At 40.3% G+C, this 16,308-nt stretch overlaps 1 protein-coding gene across 1 annotated transcript in view; it reads right to left on the bottom strand.

Moving 5' to 3' along the window:
* The window catches only part of raver2 (ribonucleoprotein, PTB-binding 2), a 108,399-nt gene that overhangs the window by 24,839 nt on the left and 67,252 nt on the right, over nt 1-16,308 (bottom strand). Inside the window, exon 5 of the mRNA XM_008286361.1 lies at nt 7,626-7,817. Within this exon, the coding sequence (XP_008284583.1) occupies nt 7,626-7,817 (192 nt within the window). The remainder of the gene's footprint in view (nt 1-7,625; nt 7,818-16,308) is intronic.

Raw genomic sequence — 16,308 nt, 5'->3', positions numbered from 1 at the left:
TTGAAGAGTTCATTTGCAAAAATAGATAACTGCATCGTCACAAACCGTCAGAAAACCCACGTTTCCATCAATCAAACTTAAGTTATATTGTTGTCATTTCCACTGAATCAAATCCACTCGACTTCAGTTTGATAAATATTAATTAAAGCAAACAACAAAAAATAAGTTCTCTGAAAATCTACAAAAATGGAAATTTTGCAAATTAACACTTTTTAAAAAAAAACGTATTTTCACTGATAAAACTTCTAAACATGCAGTATATGTGTGATAACGGGCACGATGGGGTTTTAGGGTTTGATCAATGACCACAAAGAGACTTTAAACTGTGATCTGCTTCAGAATCGGCTTTTGAGCCCAGAATTATACTTTTATAGCAAAGACAACTCACTTCATGTCCACTTGATAACTACCTACCTGGTCCTGGTTACTATTGTCACTGTGTTTATATATCTTTCCACTGAACTTTACACGTCTCTGTTGCTGCCGACACCCTCTGGAACTCTCTCCCACAACACATCCACCTGACCCCATAGACCCGGTCATACTTAAACCTTCATACTGATATCTTTTGTGTTGTTTTACCTGCTTGCTTGTATTTTTGCTGCGTCTACTTTTGTATTTGTTGCTTTTATTGTTCTTTTATCCTGTAAAGCGCCTTGAGTTTTTGAAATACAAATAAAATGTATTGCTATTATTATTTTTATTACGTATTTAACCTGTACTACAGTCCAGGTTATGATCTTATGTTGAGCTGCACCTCATCATGTCCACTGTAAGTGTCTATTTACTCCTACAAAGCACTTTGTGTTTCCCAGGTATTTTTTTTTTTGTTACCTTTATTTGTATTTAACGCATCTCTCAATGTTATTGTGGCATTTAATTCTGCTCCTATCACACCTGAGACACCATCACAGGCGTGTCTACTCTCACTGCTTCCCCTGTTACCACTAAAGCTTCTATTGAATGTGACGTGAGCCGAATTTCCTGGAACCAAAACAGATCTCTGCTGATTTGTGTTTAATCAAAAGACGTACTGTAAAGGCGCATTCCCAAATAAGAATTCAATCACTCATTAGGCCGAGCAAATTCAATTCAACTGGCTCAAATGAAATCCTGCCGAATTAGACCGCATCAAATCGAATGCAGCGGCCCTTGTTCTGGTAGATCCTCCTCGGCGTTTCACTGACAGTGCAGCGGCTGCGCTCGCTGGCTGGCCCAAAGACACGGCTATTTAAAACAACATTAGCAGCATGGTGACATTTCCTCCTCGTCTGCCCCTGAGCTACAGCATGACTTCAGCTCAAGTCAACCTTGTTTCCTCCCTGTCACATCCCGGAGAGAGAGCATCTCTGACGGGGGGGGGGATGGAGTGGGGTTTGACTCCATCCTGTCAGCAAGAGAGCAGGAGGAGAGCGCACACATACAGTATGTGCATTTGTGTGTTACAGCAAGAAAAACCGGTGTTTGTGTGCGAATGTGTGCGCCAGCGTTGAACAAGGCCAGTCGTAGCTGACAGCGTCTTTCAAGGGAAGAGAGGAGGAGGAGGAGGACAGGAGCAGGAGGAGGAGGAGGAGGAGGAGGAGGAGAGCGCTCTCTCTCTCGTTTCTTTTCTTTCTGCTGGGGAAAATGTCAGCATGCATCAGTCTGTTTGGCTACTGGCACAAAATCCAGCCACACACCCACACAGTAACACACACACAAACGCCAAGGAGGTAAGGAAGCCGCGAAAAAGGGAAGGCGAGAAGCATCGTGTAAGGAGAAGGACGGAGGGAGAAGAAAGGAGGAGGGAGGAGGAGGCCATCTGGTCCTCAGCGTTCGCACTCACATTCACTAACTGGAGAAATGAGAGAAGCGCCTCAGAGGAGAACTGTAGCCAGGAGTAAGTCTTGATATCTTTCTGAAGGTCTGATGTTTCTTTTACCGGCTGCTCACATTCAGGGCAATAATCCTGAAGGAGCCTCGGGGTACTAATGTAACCTAACAGTCCTCTCAGGCTCCAAATGCCGTCTCACTCTCCATCTCCTCTTTCTTTCTCCTTCCCTTTTTCTCGACTCAATCAAATCCTCCCTTTTTTTTCCTCCTCTGAGTTTATGTCTTCTTTCCTTCTCACATCTCCCCCATCTTCCTCTGCTAATTTATTCATAAACACATTTTCTCTCAATGTCTTTTTTATCCTCTTTGTTACAATCCAGACTCTGTGAATGTCACTTTGTTGCTTTTAAATCTGTAATTTTCAGCCCGTCCTCCAAGGCTACAAACTCTTTACCTGCACCTGATAATTCAAGCTCTGCAAAAGCGACGATACCATCAGAGAATGACAATAGAGCTGTCAGACATATTTTTTAAAAACTAGTCCAAGTGAAGCTAAAATTCATAAGTAAGTCATTCATAGCACCTTTAAAGGGCCATTACAAGTGCTGGTCAGTGCGTAAGGGAAATTTAAAGTGGATCAACAGTGTTGTGAGTAAAAGTTACAGGCTACAAACTCTGACTTAATTGTAGCACCCCATCAGCATAAGAGTGCAATTTAAAATATTTAAATAGAAAGCTGTAAGCCTTTTCTGTGGCCTGTGGGTACCTAATAATGAACTATAAACCTGCATCAATATAAATGTATAATGGAGGGTGCCCACGTGGCACCACTGCTGAACGTAGTGCCTATAGGCTGATCAAATTATCAACACTGTTAATAAGTGCTTTCATTTACTTTGGATTATTCGTTAATCAGACTTGATGGAAAGTCATATTAAAAGAAAGAAAACCAGAGCTCTGAACACTGCATATTACAGTGCATGCACAGTATTGTAGTTAGTTGAAAAAAGATAAAACTCTGCTGTAGCCGATATAATTGCTGACACTTGTTAAATAAAATAAATTATAATAATGATTTTTTTTTTTAAAAGTCAACAAAATATTAAGGGAAAAAAATATATTTTGAATAAAAATATACATTGTAAATAAATACAAAAAATAGAAAGATGTTTAAAAATAGTTTTAAAAAAAAATCGAATTATCATTTGTTTTAGATTATTATTTAAGCAGCGCCAAATGAAGACATACGGTCGTCGTCAAATGTATTCAAACCCTTCCAATCAAGAAAAGACAAAATTCACAACAGTCACAACTTGAAACTGAAAAAAGTAATAATAAATTTTAAAAAATGTCAAATTATAATTTGGTGAAATAAGACATTGCTTTTGAATTGTGGTTGAAAAGAATAATTAAAAACAAACAAACAAAACAGTCCTGGACAAATTAGATCACTTTGCTGATGAGCAGTGGACCAAAATCCAAACACCTGTCAACAGGTGCAGAAGTCTGACTGAGAGTTACAGAAAACACTGGATTGCAGTGATTGGCTCAAAGGGTTGTTCAACAAAACAGTAGTTTATGGGTCCCATCATGCTTGTTTGCTTTTTGAATATTTCTGTTGAACTACAATTCATGTCATGATTTTCATTAAACTTTTTATTTATAATTACTTTTGTGAATTTCAGCTTATTTCAGTGAACACATTTGAGGACGACTGTATGTCAGTTAAGGTCAATATTATACATTATTATACATTTAAATAAATAAATAAAAAAAGATGCAAAAAGTGAATAAAAAATGAATTTTATAAACAGGCTTAACAAAAATCTTAATGAAAAACATAAATTAAAAAAAAAACATTATCAAGTAGAGCAATGCAACTAATATGGCAAACTAAAGGTTAGTCTGAGAGGGCAAGTGATGCCTTTTTTTCAGATGCTATTTCCCAAGAAACAAACATTATCTCATATTTTAACCAGTACAACACTATTTCAAAACCTGAATATTAACTGGATTACTCATGTATACAGACAAACCTCTCAGTAGTCGATGCTGTGCTTCCTTTCCTGCTTTGTATCTAAACACTGTTCCCGATGGGTAGCAGGATGCACACTGTAGTAAAACTAACCCATGCTCCTTTTCCACAGCTGATTGGAACTCTCATCACTTCCTGTGAGTGCAAGTCTGCTGGTACGCATCTACTGGGATGCTTGCATGTATGAGTGTCATACTGAGTCGCAAGCTGTGAGTTCGGTTTATTTCAGGAAGCAGGAGACAGTGGAGGAGCCCAATCACTCTATAGAACTATAATTATCATGTCAGTGCCTCTCTGCTACCGCGGCACTGTGTAGGAGGGATATCACAGCTACAAAGACTATTTTGGCCTGAGGCTGTTCATGCATGTGCACCGTGTCAAACCTTGGTGCATCTCATCCCTGGATGTGGATGTAATAACCACTTGGCACTGGCTTCACAGCTACATGTTGAGCTTGTCTGCTTGTTTGTCTGGGAAGTCCAGTGTTTGGGCGATGCGGCGTCTAGTTTTCCAGAAGTGTTTCTGTGCCTTCTCTCTTAAATTTATGGGGTTTCCTTTGCTGAGTTTGCTTAAACTTGTCAAGCTGTCGAGCTGACAAGTTAATTTTGCTTTAATGTATAATGCTTCTTGAGACCTTGCTGACTGAAATAAACAACATTAAGTAAACAATAATGCATTTGGAGAAAGAATCAGCTCAGGAAAAGTTTGCAACACTTGTGCATGTGCTATTCTAACTTTTTCCCTTCATATGTGAGCATGTACAGTTATTCCTTTAAAGTCCCTATTTAACAGACTAATACTAGTTAGTTCTGGGGTTTTTTTTTTTCATTTAATTTATTCATTCAGTGCACTAACTCTGTTGTCCTTTCAGGCCTTGCCATTCCCACTTCTCTGTGTTACCTGCCAGCGGTGTCAGCTGACCCACTCCTCCACTCACCTGATCCCACTATTTCTTTCACAGATGGTCTTTGTGCCTTTGTGCTCACACTACAGGAGTTTCAGGCCAATTTACCTCAGTTTCACCCCTTCTGACAATCGGAGGTTGAAACTGAGATTGTGGTCTCCAATGATGTTCAGCCCAGATTATTTGGTCGTGTGATGGGTTTACAGATTCGTCCTCAAACCTCCAAATCTGCACACAGACTCATCAGGCCCACCCTGATAAAATCCAACATGGTTGATATTTACAAGCTAAAATCAGGACGGTTCTGATTGTCACACTAGTGCCGAGATGTCTTTTAATGGACGCCTATTAGCTACAGGCATTAAAACTGACAGTTAAAATCACCTGTCTGGTTTTCGCTGAGGATTTTTTTTGAGCCCAGCCTGTATGTGTACTGTGTTACTATGGTTTTTTATTTTCGTTTTATTTTTATTTTTTTTGTGGTAATTGTCAACTTCCTCAGTTTCTGCTTTTAGTCCTTGGAGTCCCGTAATTCTGGGTCCCTGCATCAACCCTGACACCAATTCTAACTAATGGGCTTACGTTTGTTTAATCGTTTGTACTTATTTCAAGACATCATGTGCAAATCATTTCAGCCTTGCTCATGAGTTGGATTCTGCGTGGGAGGCATTATGTGTACATGCTGTGGTAACGTTGTTTAACTTGTTGTCTCAGAACTACATAGAGAAAGTGAAGAATACTTGGAGGTGTTTACTGAAAGCCGTTTAGCTTTACAATTCATTAAGACTTTAACTGAACGGCTACGTTCCAAAATAGAAATCGACTGACGTCTAACTCAAACTTTGTATAATCTGAAGCCCTCACTGCCTGCTGCTTCTGAGGTGAGTCATTCAGAAAGAGCAGCTGCCTTGCTGTCTGCCAGCTTTATTTATTTTCTAGAGATGCTTCTGCTAACTCTAAAATGTCTCAGCCACGAGCAAACCAAACCAAATGTTCTGCTGTTGGCTGCAAGAGTGAACAGAAGAGTCTTAATGTCCTCCCAGCATCTGAGGAACTGAAGACCCAGTGGATTAACTTTTATATATTTATATATAAGCAATAGCAACGTAACAATAGGAAAATCCTTACTGTTAGGACATTGTGCAGCTAATGTGGCTAACATTACCATTGGCTTTGATTGTATGCCCACAGAGCTCTGTGGAAACTGTAAAACTGTAGAGATGGTGGAAACTTTAAGACTGATTTGAAACTAATAAACAAGATCCGGGTTATCGCCCAAACACAGCTGTGTCAGTCCTTGAACATCTGTTTGCTTCTCTCCTGCTCTCTGTGCTCACATATACTGTATTTGAATGCAGCTGAATTAACTTGTTCTTATTAACATTATTTTCTGTTTCTGTTGTCAGAGGAGTCGTGACCGAAGCAGCCAATTAAAAATACTTGTTAACCAGCAGTCCCTTCAGAGCCATTCCCAAGCTGCTGCTCTGCATTGCTAAAATACTGATTTGATGACTGCAACATCATGTGACAACTTCAACATACAGAGGAAGTGATGGACAAGAACCAATAGTTCCACCCTCACGAGGAAATGAACCATGAACCACCAGCATCTGGAGCCGAAACATTGAAAGACACATTTTTGATACATGTGAGACTTTAATTAACTTCCTGAAAAGGGGCACAATATGGGACCTTTAAAAAATGTGAAAAAAGGCAACTGGGAAAATCAATGACACGTCTACAGTAGACATGATTTGGTGATTCACTGGAAAATGAATAATTGATGGTTCCAGCTTCTCCAATGTGATATTTTTCATGTTTTTCTTTGTCGTACCATTCCGGTCACCACTTCAGTTTTATGAATACTTTATGAATACTCCTCAAGCTTAGATGGCCATTGTGCTGAGGATTCCAGAGTGTGATGCCGTGCGTATAATACAGCGAGAAAAGAGATGAGCACCGTCTGGCTGTCAGACTGGGGGCTCAGTGAGTGAGCTTACCTCAAAGTCTTAGACACAATTGTCCACGACATCCGAGGTCGCGTGGGGAGGAGAGTTTGAGATACAAACACTGACTAGCTTTTCTGAGAAACACTTCCCCCCAGGTCAGGATTCACCTGGATGTCTCTCCTCTATGCTACAATCTTGTTGGTCTTTTTTGCTGTTCAGTAACTAACCAACCCACACTAGGATTAGTTGGCTAGTGAAGTGTTGCGACTGTGCTAATTGGTGCTAATATTAGTCTTTTGACATCTGACCAGTGGCTACCATCAAAGCCTGTGTACTGGTGGGTGTAGATATATAATTTCCAGACAACTGAGCGCACCTGAATATAAGCCGCACCTGCTAACTTTAAAAAGACTTTTTTTTTTTTTTTTACATATACAGGCCACACTTGTCGATAAGCTGCAGTGAGATATAAACACAGAAAGATTTTTTAAAACTTTTAATTAAATACGTACCGGTAACTTACACAAATATGTACCGTAAATGCTTTTTTCAGAACAGTGCCTGTAACACGGCTGGTTAAGAAAAAATAAAATACAGTGGCCTACCAGGAAAAGTCATTGATCACTATCTTCATCTTCCTCCTGCTCACTAAAACCACTAAAGTCGTCATCTTCAGTGTCAACAGCCTCAGAATTAATTTGTCACACACTTCCTCAGTCTCTCTTTCGTTGTCGCTCTCAATGTCACATTCGTCTCGAAGCAAATTCGTAAAAATCCATAAATTAGCCGCATCATTGTTTAAGCTGCAGTGTTCAAAGCGTGTGAAAAAAGTAGCGGCTTATAGTCTGGAAACTACGGTAGTGTACTTTGTTTTATATGTCTGTGATGTGATGCTGCCTTTGTGTTTTCTGTGTTAAATACTCACCATACCCTGGGCAGCAATGAGTGCAGCCAAGGTGCTTCTCCCTGAGGTGCCGGGGGTACAGAGTGACAGACGGACCTCCTGTCCTCCCACCAGCGTTCGGTCCATCTCTATCAGCACAGCCTCCGCCTGCTCCGCGCTCTCATATTCCACCACGCCAAACCCTCGCACTGGGCTGCCCTCATCCTGAGCAAGCTGCAAGACAGAAAAAAAATGACAAGTGACTTTTCAATTAACCCTACAGATTATAGGAACCTCCCTGCCAAGAGAGTTTTCAAACACACACAAAAAAGGAAGAAACATGTTTCTGGTAAAATAAAAAGGCTGTTCTGTTGGACAAGTAGTGCTTCTGATTTGCTTTCTTTCTTTCTTTTTTTTTACATTTGGGTCTCAATTATGTACTTCGAGCACCTCGTTGGCACACAACATTTTGTTCTCATTTTCTGCTTCAGGAAAACTAAAAAATAATTTACTTTTGCCAGTTATATACAACCACTAGTTATATTTCTGCAACAGCTCTGCCTCCAAGAACATTTTAATTAAACCTCCACTGTTTCACGGCTTCATTTTCTCTACGATTTTAATTTTATATCTGTTATTGCTTCATGTGCTTTGAGCTAATCCAGTTATTACTCAGGTTATATTGATTTAATTATCAGGTTTATATACACAAGTCAAGGCCTCCCACCTGTTCGAGTGTCTAATTAAAGCCCTTTCTTATTTGCCTGTTGTTTCTGTTACATGAGATATTTTTTCTATTTAACAGCCTTCCCTTAAAATATGGTGCAGGTTGAGATTCTGGGCATCCCCACATCAGCCATACCAACACTGTTCTCTTCTGAACAGCGGTGTCACTGATATGTTAGCACCGTCTCCTCACAGTTAGGATTTTGTTTCCTAGAATAAGTGAAATAACTTGTTTCAGCAACAACCCGTCAGCCTCCTGAAATATGAACCGAGAAGCAAGTACAAATAACGGATGAATGACAAGTTAAAACAACAATGCCATCAGCGCTATCTGTTGTTGTCAGCAGCGAAGACCGACCCTTTGAAAATCACAACATGAACTTATGGAGCAGCTGTTCAAATGAGTCTCTCCGCCTCCTCTATGATGGAGTTTTTTTCCTTATATGATGAGCTGTAAACTCTTGACAAACGGCCCAACTTCGAACAGCAAAAACTCATGTCAACTACCCAGTTTCTCCTTTCAGACTTCCACAACTATTGCAGGAATAAAAGATGAATTTGCCACTAACGTAGGCATTATCACCAAGAGCTGTTTTAATGGAGGCAAGGTCTTTCAGAGTGGATTTTGTCCTCAGTATGCAAATGGAAATGTACTCACTTCTAATTATCCAATATCAGCAGCTTGTTGCTTAATAGAAGCCTTCTTTTTTCTCACCAGATGCCTGGAAAATACTACTTTCATTTATTCTATCTTTTAATAAATCATCACGGCAAGCAAACGAGGTCAGACTCCCTTTTATTTCTGTATCAAGCTCTTGGCACCGTCTAGTAATAGCAATATCATGTATCGAGAAAGCTGACGTGTTGGTTGTTTTATATGTTTGGATTAAACGAACAACACACAGCTTTCTCCAGAGCAGACTTTCTATACGGGCCAAGTTGCCATGGTGATGCCCTCTGCTTGTGAGTGAGTCACTGGCATGAGACTGCAAAGCCAGCAACAGGTTAGCCAATTTCTCATCCACTTAATGTTTTATGAGGCATTTAAACTAACAAATATACACATCAAATGCAACTTTGAACAGGAACCTTTACACTTCAGCTTGTCGTGTGTGTATTTTTTGTGCAGGCCTGACAGACACACACAGTAGAGGAGGTAAAAAGCGCTCGTCTCAGCTGCTTTTGCCAAAAAGGACAGATAAAAAAAATTACATGACGTAAAAGATATATCCTCTTGCTCTTCCTGCACTGCTGCAGGGACTCATGCAAACACACACAACCCACAAGGATCTTTGTCTATGTAATAAACCGAACAACAAAATCCTCCTACCAACTAAATGGTAACATCTAGTGTAATGTCTGCTCTTTTTCCAACATATAAAGTTGATGGAACAATGATATCACATCTTTATGGACACTGGTCAATAATCAGACCTCTCAAGGCCGGTATACTGCTGACCGGTAGCATTACTCTCAAAGAAGATTGACTTCTCTGTCAAGAAGGTTCAGTCATTTCCAGTGTCTGAGGAGCAGCTAAATAATGTAGGAAGGCTAATATTGGATAATGACAATGGCTAATGGCTTGTGGTTAAAACACATCACTTGACCTGGTGTTAGTAGCCGGACTGGTGATGTTGAGCCACAGCATTAGCAACGTAGACAGGTGAAGTGAATAAACCTTAACACATTGACATCTGCTAAAGGAGGATATATGAGGCAGCAAGTGAACAGGCAGCTCTTGAAGCTGATGTTTTGGAGGCAGGAACAAGGGACAAGTGCAAAGATCTGAGTGATGTTTATACAGCACAAGAAGGCAAGTCAGTCGATGCAATGTGATGCTGGGAAACCTTGGATGTCGCCTTTATGTGGATGCTACTTTGACACGTATAATCCACCTAAACATTGCTGCACATCTCACTTGCCTTCATGCCGATGGTATTCTCTAATGGTAGTGGCCTCGGTCAGCAGCAGAATGCTTCCTGCCACACTGCAAACAATTCTCAGTAATGCTTTAAGGAACATAACAAAGAGATCAAGATGTTGTCTTGGCCTCTAAACTCCCCAGATCTCATTCAAATCAAGCATCTGTGGAATGTCTAACCAACAGAGATGCTACAAAATCTAATATGTTGGCGTCTGATACCACGGGACACCTTAAGAGTCAATGACCTGACTGGTCAGAGCTGTTTTGGTGTATGAGTGGGACCTTGTTGTGGGTGATTGGTGCATATTTTGGTCCACTTGTTGGTTTATTTTGCAGTCATTTGTCACACAAGGTCTGATAAGTGACTGTGAGTCAGGACTACAATCAAAAAAGCCTATTTTGCAGAGACCAATTGTGAAGTCTCAGACCCAGTGAAATATTGACTACACAGCAGGCAATCCAACGAACAAACATGAAGTCTGATTGGTAGTTGTAATGTGGTATTCTGGAGAATTACCAGTTTCAAGTCAGTCCATGAATCTACCAACCACCCAGATACTTTCAGTAACAGTAAAAAAAAACCCTCTCTAGCTAGAAACAGCTCCTGTGTTGTACTTTTCCAATAGCCTCCGCTCTCGAGGATATTTAGTCAATGAATTCAGGTCCAAGTGAATAATTTCTTCAGTGAGAGAAATAAAACTCCCCCACAGGGTTGTACAGAGCAGAACCCAACACAAAGCAGCACTGCAGAGATATGAATACACATAATGCACCGAGCAGAAGATGTCACAGCATCTACAGTTAATCTGAAATCAGATCAGGGGAGGTCTGGATGCTGGAGGGAGAAGTCAACCAGGAGCAGCAGCATGTCGCAGGTAGTTTGATGATGCATGCTAGCAGCTCATGTTCTTCATGTAAAATAATAGCTGCAAAACGACTGTCATCGAGCAACGGATGGAAAATGATCGCCAAAAATGTAAACACTCTTTTAAGACAAGTTTTAAGCAACAGAGCTGGATTTTTTTGTATCCTCTGCCCCTTATACAGGAGCTGTTGCTTTTCTCTGTTTTATATCATTGGAAATTTAATGTCTTTCAGTTTTTCTTGGCTGGAAGTTAGACAAAACCAGCCAGATGTCACCTTGGACATTTTATTGACGAACCCATTAGTTGCCTAATTGAAGAAATAACTGGCACATTATTCAGAACGTGGTTGTCAGTTCCGGCTCTAATTTACGGAGGCAAAGAGGGCTCTTGAGAAACTTGAGAAAACACATTTAAATAGATAAAACGCAAGAACGCTGAAGAAACATCTTCCCTAATTTGACAACAGTGATGCAGCATTTAGACAAAAAACTCTGCAATGCACTGATACAGGAATCATGTCACTAGAATGCACAAGCAGAACGTACACGCCAGCCTGTTTTCCAGCACTACTTTAGTAACTTGATGAGTCACCCAGCTGTATTCTTTTCTTTTTAGTTGTAGTCTGTGCCACTTGCAGCATTTCTGTATTTAAAATGGGGTTTTTCTCACCTGTATTGTCAAATTGGTGAAGACGTTTTGAAATGAAATGAAATGAAATGAAAAATACTTTATTCATCCCAGAAGGGAAATTCAATAAAGTTTTCTTGATTTGTACGTGTTTCTTTATGTTGCTCTGAACACTTAAATTGCTCCACTTGCATAATCATTCAAGTCCCTCTCTGGTCATTGATCAAACCCCTAAAAACTCAACTCTGTCTAAAGTTACATATTTAGAGTTGCCCCTCCCTGCAACTCCACAGCTTTGCTTCCTTCAGAATGTGTGAATCCATGAAGTCACTGTCTGCAGCTACAACCTCCCTCACCGCTCGCTGCATCTTGTGCACACCTGCTCATCTATGACTTCGCTCAAACACTGTAAAACTCTACACAATGACAAGCTGCAATATGGGAGTAATTCATCCATACATGTTCAAGCTGGAAACTGATTATAGAAAGAATAACAATACAGGAAGCTCCATCCTGCAAGCTGACAGAATGGGTTCCTTAGGTTTATCACGTATGAAACCCCAACCCCGTGTTTTTGGGACTGTCATCGGTACACTCAGCTGCAACATTTACTGCTTATTTTGCTCATCCATTCCATCATGCATAAAAAAACCCCGCCACCATCGGGACATGTTAACAGGGTAAAAAATTAAGTTTTCACAACAGGGGGTCTTTAAAGCTTCTAATGCTCCCACATAGAGCAGAACATAGATTATGTAACATCCCATACACATAGCACGACCATTTATAAAGGCAGTTAAAGCTTTAGTAATATTTTTCTGTTCCTGCAAGCAAGAAGCATCTTGCTCTCTTAATGTTGCATCACCCTGGAGCTCTATGAAAGTCCCTTTCTCCACTGTGTTTGATATGAATGCTGCATTTACATACGAGGACAACAAATAACAGTTGTTGGACTTGCTTGAGTTTCTTAAAGATGTTTCACCTCTCATCCAAGAGGCTTCATCGGAGGGAGATGAGAGTGGATGAGAGGTGAAAGTCAAGCAAGTCCATTTGTTACGATTAAACTACGAGAATAACCATGACCTGGATGACTGAGAATCTTCACAGACATTACCAGTGAACCGACCAGTTTAAGCAGTCAGAACCAACCAAGTAACAGCATTTACAACAAGCTCCAAGTTTCATGAGGTAGACTGTAACAGAAACTGAAAATTACCTTATCGTCTCATGTATATGTGTGTGGGGGGAAAAAACCATAGCTACATCTGAACAGATTATAAAATCAGCCAGAAACAAATCCATTTGTACTTTCTCAGCCTGAACACTGACGCCTGTTAGCATTAACGCTCAATCAAGTGGCCCTCCACTTCCTCCCTCCTCTCATTTGTCTGCTGTTCCCTCCGGTCTGAACAGAGGATGGATGGATGGATGGATGGAGGGAACAAGAGAGGAAAATGCATGTATGTGTGGAGGAGTAGGTCGATAGGCTATTATCATCAGCATATATTAAGCAAACTGTATGGAAATGACCTGAACCACTCTACCACTTGAGAGATGGATGGATGGATGGATGGACGGATGGATGGATGGATGGATGGATGGATGGATGGATGGAGGAGGGGGAGAGAGTGGGAGTGAGGAGAGGATGGATAGAAAATGTGAGAGCAGGAAAGAGGAGCGAGGGAGGAAAACATCAGAGATTGATTAAGTGACTGACGAGTGGAGAGAGCGAGAGAGGGAGGGAGGCTGACGGAGGATATGAGCCAGAAAAGACGGGAAGGAAAACAAATAAAAACTTGCTAACCATTATTTTTGTGTGCACACACAAAAAAAAGGGAGGAGGGGGTTATGGAGTGGAAGTGGGTAAACTGTGAAACATATGTTATATATCAAAATGGATTCAAATTGGATCCTGTGGAAATGGTATTCAGGCCATCGTCAACTCGTGTGCGTGAGCATATGTGAGTGATGATGCAAAGACTGAGCGAGCTTCTCTCTAGTCAGATTTTTCCTCCAATTGCACTCACTCTATATAAAGCATTCAATCATTATTCAGATCTGCACAGGCAATTATGTAAATTTAAAGCAGGCCTGTGTGTACTGTATTTGAGCCTTGTAAATGCCAGCTGCCATTTAGCGCTCTCTCTATGTATTTCTCTGCTCTCTTTAAAAACACAAATAACTGCATTTAGCACTTTCACTTGCTGTTTTAACCACCGTGGCTGTTGCACAGACCAAGCACGTAAAACGCTAAGATCGTGGTTTGAGGACTGGATTGTATTTCTGCAGAAAAAGGCAGAGGTGTTCGCATCAAGAGTGAAAAAAAAAAAAACTGAATCCAAAGATATTAGTAAAACTAAAGGGCTCTCTGAAAAGCAAGAAAGGCATTTCTTGATTTTCATCCAACATCATGTCTGAAATGCTAATGGTTGGACACAAATATTCAAGATTTTATTGAGAGCACTTTAATGTTGCAGCCATCTTTTACTTCTTCCTGTCACGATTGGCTCTACTTTGTCCTCAAGGTGTGACTCAGGCAAATTAAAGAGTAATTAACTGCACAAATTTGGCACTTCATACTTTGTCCTCTAAATCATTCTTGATGTAAATCAGAAACAGCAGAATTTTCTCTAGTGCAATATGCAATTACCCTGCTTTAGTTAATTAACAGAACAGGCTTTTCATGCTTTGGCCAACAGGTAGTTATGTTTGTATAACATATTAAACTGAGCCAAGTCCAGGGAAAACATTACGGGTGATTCAAAGCAGGTTTTTCTGTCTCAAGCGAGCAGTGTGTACGAGCACGTCAAACTGTGACACTTTGTTTTTGCTATTCTCTGGAGCGGTGCAATTAGGCCGTCACTCGCCACATTGCTGAATGTCAGCTTTGTATACCGTACATGGGAGAAGCATAAAGAGACCACTTACAAGAAAAGTAACAAGGGAATCAGTTTCAGTATGAGACAGGATTATACTATGGAAAGCCTGAAATCAGGCTCTGATGCAGCCCGAGGAGCTGCAGCATTTTGTTGCATTTAATCTCGACTTGTACTGAAACATTACTTACCATTCCTGCCGTTGACAACATAATCAAACATCTCTGCCAAATGAGTCAAGTCAGAGTGCAGCGGGAGTGGAGGTACCTTGAATTTTAGCATAATTAACCGCAGTTGACATCTCCCCTTTTTTTTTTTTACTTGTACAGTACGACAGCCTGCCATAGAAACTAATTTCACAAGATCTAAAGCCCTATATGCAAAGTGGCACTTAGTGCATGACAAACTGGAGGTGAGTCTTCCTGGTGCTGCAGTTTGAGACCAGAAAGGTTTGCTGTTAACCCTGTGAGCCCCACGTAGGGCCAGCTAGACATGTTATATGTTGTTTTCTTATCAGAACAACCGAGACCATCCATCATTTGATAGGATATATGTGGATTATTTACATTGACTTATTTATATCAAGGGGGGAAAAACTCTTATTACGTCACTTTTACATGCATCTCACCGTAAAAAGCTGGCAGTAGAGATATCTTAGCATACTTATTTAGGGGACATTATCTGGAACTGGGCATAATAGTAACATATTCTATGACTTTGACTTGAAATTGGCTAAAAAAAAAAAGTGACTTAAAATAAATTATTTTATTCACTTAAGTGTTCACATACCTACTTGCAGAGGTGGCAAACGAGGCACATGTGTAGCATGATATTGGCATGATATATATTAACATATCTCTGCAATGATTGCATTGATATTAACATATTTATGCAATGAAGACTTCACGAGTAAATCAAACAAGCGTAACGGGTGTGGAGATGAACGCAGAGCTGTTTGCAGGTTGAAACTATTATTCAATTTGATGTCAATTCAAAATTATTTCTCTCGCTCACACTTCACTGCACAGACAAGCAACCAGCATTGCTAGCAAAGTGAAGTCGCACAGTTTCATGTGATACGCTCTACACCTCACTGCAATAAATAATATGAGCGCAATTCAAGAAGAAATTATGCAAATTTGAATGTGCAGTGCGTCCATCAGGGCTCCAAGTGGTGATGCATGTTGACTGTTGTACCCAACTCTTGATTTGCGTTGTTGGAGTTCCTGCAGTTTTTTAGGATTAGGGTCCATTACAGAAAATATTCTCACACTGGATGTAGATTAAATGTTACAGCCCAACCTGAAAGATTTTTTTTTTAACCCTATATCCTGTCATGTGACAACTTCTACAACATTTGTGACCAATAAGAGCCAAAAGGTCCACATGCAACCCATGGATGGATGCACAGTCGCTTTCTAGTTCTTTTTTTAGGTTTTTGTGAGCACAAGACAACCAGTATCAGGACTGATTTGGAGTTTTCCCCTGGTGTCTTCTTCCTAATGACACCAGGCTGGTTGTGAAAAACAGATAATTATTGTCAAGCCTGTTGTGTGTTTTGGCCCAGTTAAGACACACATTTCTGACTGTATAATGTCTCATCTGACACAGTGGGCTCTTATAGGGACAGATTTGGTCTGAATCTGGCACTAAATATCGAATGGCAAGTATTTAACACAGATGTTATTTCTGCAGTTTAGATGTAG

The sequence above is a fragment of the Stegastes partitus genome, unplaced genomic scaffold (assembly GCF_000690725.1).
Source record: "Stegastes partitus isolate 25-593 unplaced genomic scaffold, Stegastes_partitus-1.0.2 Scaffold452, whole genome shotgun sequence".
NCBI lineage: Eukaryota > Metazoa > Chordata > Actinopteri > Pomacentridae > Stegastes > Stegastes partitus.
This window is presented reverse-complemented; position numbering and strand designations above follow the sequence as displayed.